General features: G+C 40.7%; 1 protein-coding gene across 1 annotated transcript in view; it reads left to right on the top strand.

The window, feature by feature from the left end:
• The window catches only part of atp2b3b (ATPase plasma membrane Ca2+ transporting 3b), a 42,617-nt gene that overhangs the window by 9,084 nt on the left and 25,016 nt on the right, over positions 1–8,517 (top strand). The window contains exons 3-6 of the mRNA XM_019255484.2: positions 449–646; positions 2,681–2,935; positions 3,549–3,674; positions 6,024–6,149. Of these exons, the coding sequence (XP_019111029.2) occupies positions 449–646; positions 2,681–2,935; positions 3,549–3,674; positions 6,024–6,149 (705 nt within the window). The remainder of the gene's footprint in view (positions 1–448; positions 647–2,680; positions 2,936–3,548; positions 3,675–6,023; positions 6,150–8,517) is intronic.

The following is an 8,517-nucleotide window of genomic DNA, read 5'->3' as shown; positions in this document are numbered from 1 at the left end:
CCATGGAAACAGAATCACTTAGGGGTGAGGTTGAAGGGGAGAGGATGGTGAGGAGTTTGGCTGGGAATGAGAGAGAAGGAGTTTGGAGGGAGGGAAGTATAGTTGTGTTAGCAGCTGTAGTTTATAGATTTTTTCTGTGTTTGAAACTTTTTTTTTTTTTTTTTTTGGGGTGATCCTTTTTGCTGATTTGGCATGTGTGTCCTGGTGTTAAACTACTACTTGCTGAACAGCGCTTTTTGAATTTTATCTACACTTTTATGAATAAAGGCGAATCTGGAGCACCTGAAATGGTTACAGACTCACAGAATTCACACAGAAATGAATCTGTGTGTGCAAAAGTGTTTTTTTTTTCCATTTTACAGAAATAATTTTGCTAACATCATGTTTCTTATTTTCACCCTGGTTTTTCTCCCTGCTTTTTGTCTCGTCCTCCATCTTCATTTCTCAGGTCTCAGTGGGGACCCAGCAGACCTGGAGCGCCGGGGCCAAACATTTGGCCAAAACTTCATCCCTCCTAAGAAGCCCAAGACTTTCATGGAGCTGGTGTGGGAGGCCTTACAGGACGTCACGCTCATCATCTTGGAGGCCGCTGCCATCATCTCCCTTGGCCTCTCTTTCTACCAGCCTCCCGGAAAGGATACTGAATGTAAGGGGCAGAGGGGGTGGGAGGTGGTGTGTTTTGGAGGGTGCAAGGTGTATTTGTAAGGTGTACGTCTGTTGTAACACCAAATCTTTTAGTGGTGACACTGGATGTGAAAAACTGTGAAGATGATAGATGGAGATAAATAGAAGGGAAGAGACAGAGAGGTGAGGAAGAAGACAAACCATCATCAGCATACATACAAATTATTTGGATACAAAGAATGTGACGTGGAGGAAGCTGGCAATAACGTAATAAAAATTCATACAAAAATGGTAATACAAGAGAAAGTGACAAAAGATAGAATCCATCCAAAGAAACTCGTAAGTAGACCTTGGGTTAAAGTTAAAGTTCCTATGTGAAACAGTATTAGTTGCCTCATTGCCAATGTCTGAACAGAGTGTAACTTAAACTAGTAGACTAGTTTCTTTGTTTTTAGGATGTGATGGTTATGCATGTCCTTTAGTGCCTTCTCTTCAGCTCCCCCACAACTAACATTAGCTCAGAAATGGAGTCTGCTAAAGTCAACAAATGACTGCCACCCACCACAACACAAAGTCCACATAAGCATGAAAACCCCCCAAACAATGAAGCCCATCTGCATCAGTTATTGTTCAAACCAAGGCCATCTTCCGTATAATGAAAGCCTCAATGTCTGATTAAATAAATATAATGAATTCACCATTTGTCAGACCACAAAAGAGACAAAAATTAGGTTGGAAAAATAATAGATGAGGATCAGGACTGGAGCAGGGCAAGATGACAATGGTTTCAGTCGCAACATCGTCCTAGTGAATGTGGCTGGGCTAGGACCAAACGCAGCCTCGCAGACAGGCAGAGGCCAGTATGACAACAGGGAATACACCCCACTGTACCTGTAGAGAACCTCTGAAGGTGCGCGCTGTGTGATGCCCGACCTCCCTCTTGCTTCTTTCCTGCTTCACGCAACTCCTTTCCCCGGCTGAACCTGCCGTGTCTTTGTCACGTCAAGAGGCAGAGTTCTGGTCGGATGTCAGTACTGTATGTTTCAAAGTGGCTTCCGTTGGTCTCCAAGGCAGTGTCCACTGGTTTGGTCAGTGCCCAGGTTGTTCATGAGGATGCATGCAACCTAAAGGATACTGACTGCAGTTCGGCCACCAGAGTCATTAATAATAATAAGCACTTTCTGAAAGTTCCACATAGTACCTTTAAGGTAATTTAGTCAAAACCACTCCAGAAAGTGACCTGGCAGCGCTCTAGCCACTTTTTAAAGTTACATAGTTTCACTTTAAAGATTGGTTCTTGGGTAGGACACGTGTGGAGTGCAGTGAGAAGAAAGTTGAGGGAGTTACACATCAAAATATCACCTCGAGAGAGAGGAAGCAAGTTTTTACAAAAGCATACGATTCATTGATGTATACAGTATATTGCAACTAAATTTTTTGTGTCTTAAACCCCATTTTTCATTTGTGAATATTAATAAAGTGTAATAAACAAACGAACAAAGACTGAAACCTCAACATAATGTTTGTTTTTAGCTCATACCTACATGTGTGTGTTGTGTCTGTGGTTTACCGGAAAGAACAGAACATTCTGATATGTGTCATCTGTCAGTTCTGCTGGTGGGTGACCTATTTCTTTATACACTGTGGTCCATGAAGTTGAAATAAAATATTCTGACCTCTTCTTATGAAATGATTGTGACAATGTGAAGTGTATGTACTTTAAAACTTTGTTGATCAATCTCTTCCAAACATCACAGTGAAAATAAAAACACTAGTTAACTGATGTGTATAAACGGGAATAAAAAGAGGAATGTGCCTGAAACAAAATTACTCCATCTTCATGGGCAACAGTATATTTGAAACACAAATTGTCCCTTTAACTTTGCTTTCCATCTTACATTCAATAACCTATAAGTAAGACTAAACTAGCCATACCACCAACCAGCTGCTACTCCAGGCAGATTAAATACAGTTTGATTCAGTTGTGTGATTGTGTCTGCAGCTGTGTACTTCACAAAATATCTAACCAACCGTCCCTCCATTCCCTTCTCTCCAGCATGTGGGAACGTGTCAGCTGGAGAGGAAGAAGAAGAGGGTGACACTGGCTGGATTGAGGGTGCAGCCATCCTGCTGTCTGTGGTGTGTGTCGTCCTGGTTACGGCGTTTAACGACTGGTCCAAAGAGAAGCAGTTCCGTGGTCTACAGAGTCGGATCGAGCAAGAACAGAAGTTCACTGTCGTGCGGAAAGGAAACGTCATCCAGATCCCTGTCGCTGACATGGTGGTGGGAGACATGGCGCAGGTCAAATATGGTAAGGAGACCATCACAGTGCTTATTGTGAAAAATGGCAGGACATATATTTTCAATATATGTCCTGCCATTCAATATACAATATTTTCACCATTAGTTCATCAATTTATATTTTTTCAAATTGAATAATTAATTATACATACTGTAGAATATCTTAAAAAATGCCAAAACAAATGCCTATCATAAACTAGAGAAGTAAATTGAACAATTATAACAAGTAATATGTTGTAAGTATGTAATCGTACAGAAACTCTACAACATAAATCACATTTCTGTGTCTTTTTGAAAAGCTGTCTGAGTAGCTTTAATTGTAAATCTGGATTTAGCCTGCATGTTCACGACAAAAATGATAAAACAGCTCTTTTTCGAACAGGAAACAGTTTCTCTGGCTCATTGTTACTACATGTAACCACATTTGGAAAATATACTTATTCGCTTTTTGCTCATCTCTGGAACATGTAGTGCTGTTTACTAGTATGTATAGTAATATGCCCACAAGACATACTGATTCATAAATGTCTCTATTGGGCACCCATGCAGTGACATGTCCCTTACAAAGCAGGACATAAGCCACAAGGTGAATCAAACACTGATCTGTGCATGTGTGTGTTCAGGGGACCTGCTGCCAGCTGATGGTATCTTGGTTCAAGCGAACGACCTGAAGATAGATGAGAGCTCTCTTACAGGAGAGTCTGACCACGTACGCAAGTCTGTGGATAAGGACCCCATGCTGCTCTCAGGTTTGGTTTCACATCTTTGACTGTTCTGTGGGGGCTGCACTTGGTCTGGGTTCGGGTTTTGTGTTTGGGTTTTGCTTAGCCTGTCTGTGTAGGCTTTGCATGTTCTCTCTATTACTGTGTGGCTTTTCTGGGGTACTTCAGCTTCTTCCCACAGTCCAAACACAGATTAGGTTAATTGCTGACTTTAAATTGCCCGTAGGTGTGACTGTGAGTGTGAATGGTAGGGGGACTGTGGCTCAGGTGGTAGAGCAAATCTAGTAATTGGAGGGTTGTTCGTTTGATTCCTGGCTCCCCCCGTCCAGTCCAGGTGTCCATGGGCTGTGTGTGTGTGTATATATATGGGTGAGCTTGGTATAATTGTGACACTAAAGAAAGCTGTATCACTCCTGATGAGCAGTTGGCACCTAGACCAGAAAAATAAATAAATAAATAAATACATTCCATTTGTCTGTCTCTGTCTGTTATTGACTGATGACAACTAATGAATGATACTCTTGATATCCTGGTTCTATCTGGAGGACCTCATATGCTCATAATGGCATAGACACATTTTTATGAACACTATGACTCAAGTGGGAGGAAAAAATCACAGAAAGAGCTGACAGGTCTGCAGTGGAATAAAGACTTTAATGAAGCTGAAATGTTCCATTTCTGTTGGGGCTTTGTCAGAGCGTTCACTTTTTATTCTACATTTCCTCCTGTGTGTACAAAGGGTGGATAAGTAACAGGATATACTGTAAAGCTACAACACATCACAAACTACATTAGTGCATGTTATAGAGGGCTACAGTTTTGGTGCTCGTGCAAATGCTAACAAATATGCCTCTCATTCTGTAGCTTTATTAGCATAACTGCTCATTGCCTACAAATATGACAACACCTTGATGTCATAAGAGCTCATATTAATGCTGCCCATGTGTATAAATGCCCATGGGCATGCATTTTACCAGGCCTTTTTCCAAGGAGATAGGATTCAGTAGAGTACTCTGTATCCTTCATACATATTTTTAGCATGTAAATTTAACCTTTTGAATTTCTTTTTGAATATGTGGGATTGTATTGGTTGTTACAGCTCTGTAGTTGTAAGCCCACATGTCCCTTTACTTTAATCAAATATGATTTAATTTTTTAGTTTTAAATACTCAGTTTGGTTGGTGGCAAGTCGAAACCTTCTTGGGTGGGTGGGGCGATGCTGAGGGAGTTAATATTTCTAAAATAGGCCTGTCTCAAGCTATATTGAATGGTAATAATTGTTTTATCTTGGTTAAGTGATAAGTCGCACAGATGGGGCGACTGTAGCTCAGGTGGTAGAGAGGGTTGTCTAGTAATCTAGCTAGTGAGAGTGTGAGTGTGAGTGTGAATGTGCGTGTACAGGTGAGCTTAGTATGATCGTAAGCAAGTGAAAAGTGTTGTAAAAGTGCTTTGAGTGGCCACAGCAGCGCTATATACAAGTCTGTTTACCATTTACCATGCATGTGCAGTAGATACCAACATGGATGGAGCATAGATACAGAAGATATTCAGATTAACTTGAATTGTAAACTAAAATGTAGTGGAACAGAAGCTTGCAGAGAAGTTACAGGTACCAGCTGACTCATCATCCTATAGCTGATGCCCATACGAACAACATTGCGACCTGGCCTTTAACTTAAATGTGCTCTATTGATGATTTTTTTAAAAATGAACTGTCACTCAATTCAGCAGTTTAACAGGGTGTTTTAGGGTCTTCCAGCTCACTGTATTCACATTCTTTTGTTTTCATTCATTGTCACCAGCTGCAGTAATGGACAGCACAGTGTTTTCTTTTCTTTTTTTTAAAGAGTTGTTTGGGACCAAAACAGAGTTTGAAGAAAAGTGAATATTGGACTTAGATTCATGGCCAGGTTGCTCTATGTCTGCTTGAAGATATTAAATTAATTTAAAGACTCACAATGACTTCAAACAAAAGGCATTGTTTGTGACTGAGCAATTTTAAGACCACCAGATGACTTCCTTTTCTGTCAATATTAAAATGACCTACTAGACTAGACTAGACTTCTACAAAACCCTTGACCTAATAGCTTATTGTCTGCCTCGCTTTACCAGATATATTGCTTTGGATGCAGTTCAGTTTAGGGTCAAGTTTTCAAGTTTTGCGTTTCCTCTGCCTGCATGATGATGTATCGTGTTAAGTTGAGCTCTCTTAGCATTTCTCCCCATCCAAGCAGCTCAGGCCATCTCTCAAAATAGGTCGTGCATTAAGAAATCATTGAGAAAAAGTTGTTAGCTGTGACCACTTGGGGGTGCCACTTTTCAAGTACCACTCCTCTCTTAATTGAATCTAAACTAGTGGTCTGTTTGGACATTAAGGTACCCATGTGATGGAGGGCTCGGGCAGGATGCTTGTGACAGCTGTAGGAGTCAACTCGCAGACGGGCATCATCTTCACCCTGCTGGGTGCTGGAGAAATGGAGGAAGATGGGAAGGAGAAGAAAGGTAAGTGTTTATTTTGTTGAAAATATACTGCAGGTTTTTAGTAGAAAGTTTTGTTCTCGAAAAGTATAAAGCAGTAAAAGAAATAAACTGATGATAGCAAAATGCAGGGAAGAAGGCAGTCTCTCTCATCCACCACCATCTTTATAGGTGAATACTTCATACTTCTCTGGAGTGAGTTAACATGTACTCAAAGACATGGATGGAGGTGCCAGTGAGGTCTGGGGGCACCAGGCCAGAGCCTCCATTTGAAGTAACTCTTAGTATTTCTTGTTAAAACGTTAATCCAATGACTGCAAAGACAGGCCAAATTACTACATAGTCTAAAAACAACCACAAAAATAAAAAATTACTCGAAATACAAGGCTGCCATGGAGGTATGGCAAACGGACACAGACAGCAAAATGACCGTGAAGAGATTGAAAATGACTTCAAACAAAGCAAAAGCAAAAACAACACAAAGCCGCAAAGCAACTAATGACCACAAAGAGAGACAAAACCACCACATATTGATAGATACAGAATGATCATTAAGACATTCAGCACAGTCAGAAAACTAGATAGGTGCAAAAACACACAAGACAAGACAACTACAAAGAGGCTACAAGAAGAACTACAAGGAGACGCAAAACAAGCACAGAAAACTAAAAGTGAGCAACAAAAAGACACAAAACAACTATATGCAAAACAACCACAAAGGAAGGTTTGCAACAATGACCAGAAAGAAAAACAAGATGACCACAAAGAGACATGAAATGACCACAAAGAGATAAAAAACAACCACAAAAAGACAACGACAAAGAGATGTAAGACAACTACAAAGACATGCAAAACAAATCCAAAGAGAAGACAAATGACTACAAAGAGATGCAAACTGACCATAAAGAGGCGTAAAACAAGCAAAATGGAATGCAACACAACTACAGAGAAATGAAAAAGGATTACAAAAAGAGACCTAAAGATGCAAAACAATCATGAACAGTCATGAATTGTGTGTCTCTTGTCCCACAATCCATCCTCGCTCACACATTGCAGCGCATGTGTGTGTGTGTGTGTGTGTGTTGAGTTAGTCGGGTGCCTAACTGATTTCAGATAAGAGCTTCAACAGGAAACACACCAGTTTAACCTCATCGATAATTTAGCCCACATCCTCTTCACCCTGCTCCACTCCCTGCTTCCCTCCCTCACTGTCTCACGTTCTCATGCCTCCTCGCCCATCCATCCGTATGTATTTCCCTCACTTCATCTCTTGTTTACCCCATTCGTGTGCCCTCTTTCACTTTCCTGTCTTTCCCCTTGCTCTCCTGTGTTTCTCCATCCCTCCCTTAATCTGAGAGAGAGACAGAGGCTGCAGATTGAATCAATTATTGAAAGAGCAGGGAGGCAGCCTGAGAGATTCAGGGAAGAGTGTTGGTTGGTCAACGCATGAAGCATTAGTCTATGCTCAGATTTGTTTTGGAAGGGCCCTGCAGTCAGACCAGAGCTGCATACAACAACAGAGGCTATACATACTTTTAGAAGCACTTAAGGTTAATATTATTACCAGTGCATCCATGCTTCTACCACTGCAGCTCTCACTCCTGCATGGGAATGTGTGCAGTAGTGTTAACATCTTGAAAAGGAGACTGTAGCATCCTGGACTGCAGAAATGGAGAACAAATAATAATAAAAAAAAAAACTCTTATTAAGTTTAATCTGTGCACTAGGATGTCTTTCAGTCAGTGCAGCAGCATCTGTGTGCTGGATCATTCAGACAGTCATTTACTGGAGCTAATACATTATTCATAAAATTCTACTAATGCCATAACTTGTTAGTTTTTCCTCATGCAATGTGGGTTTGCTATGGGGCTGTTCATTTTTCTCTTTGATCTGTCTCTCATATTAAGATTGTGCTTATAATCAATTAATTTTTAAAAATTCTATACATCACAAACATTCTACTAGTACACTTTGTGCGTACAAACATATGTACTACTTGAGTTTTTTATTCTTCCCCTTTTGCTCTCTTTTGTTGTCCCTTTTTGCCAAATCCTTTCATGTGCCCACCAAAACCTTCCTTCTTCACACACTCCCCAAACAGAGGGCAGTACTCAGCTGCTCATCTCTACAGATTCCAGTTACAGAACAGTCACCAATGGTATGTGAGAATAAAGTTGTCTGCCCTGTCCTGCTCCTTCCCTCAGCCAGTGAATGGACCCCAGTACACAGTGCAGTGAAAGTGACAGTGATGGACAGTGACATATAAAATGTCTCTTACTCTCTTGACCCAGTGTATGACGATGTGTGTACCTTTATCACTCTTCCCTTTAGTATTGTTTCTTTGTGTTATTTGTTTCTGGAACTGTGTTTGGCTGTCCTAAGATCAGAAATA

Source organism: Larimichthys crocea, chromosome XV (genome assembly GCF_000972845.2).
Source record: "Larimichthys crocea isolate SSNF chromosome XV, L_crocea_2.0, whole genome shotgun sequence".
Lineage (NCBI taxonomy): Eukaryota > Metazoa > Chordata > Actinopteri > Sciaenidae > Larimichthys > Larimichthys crocea.
This window is presented reverse-complemented; position numbering and strand designations above follow the sequence as displayed.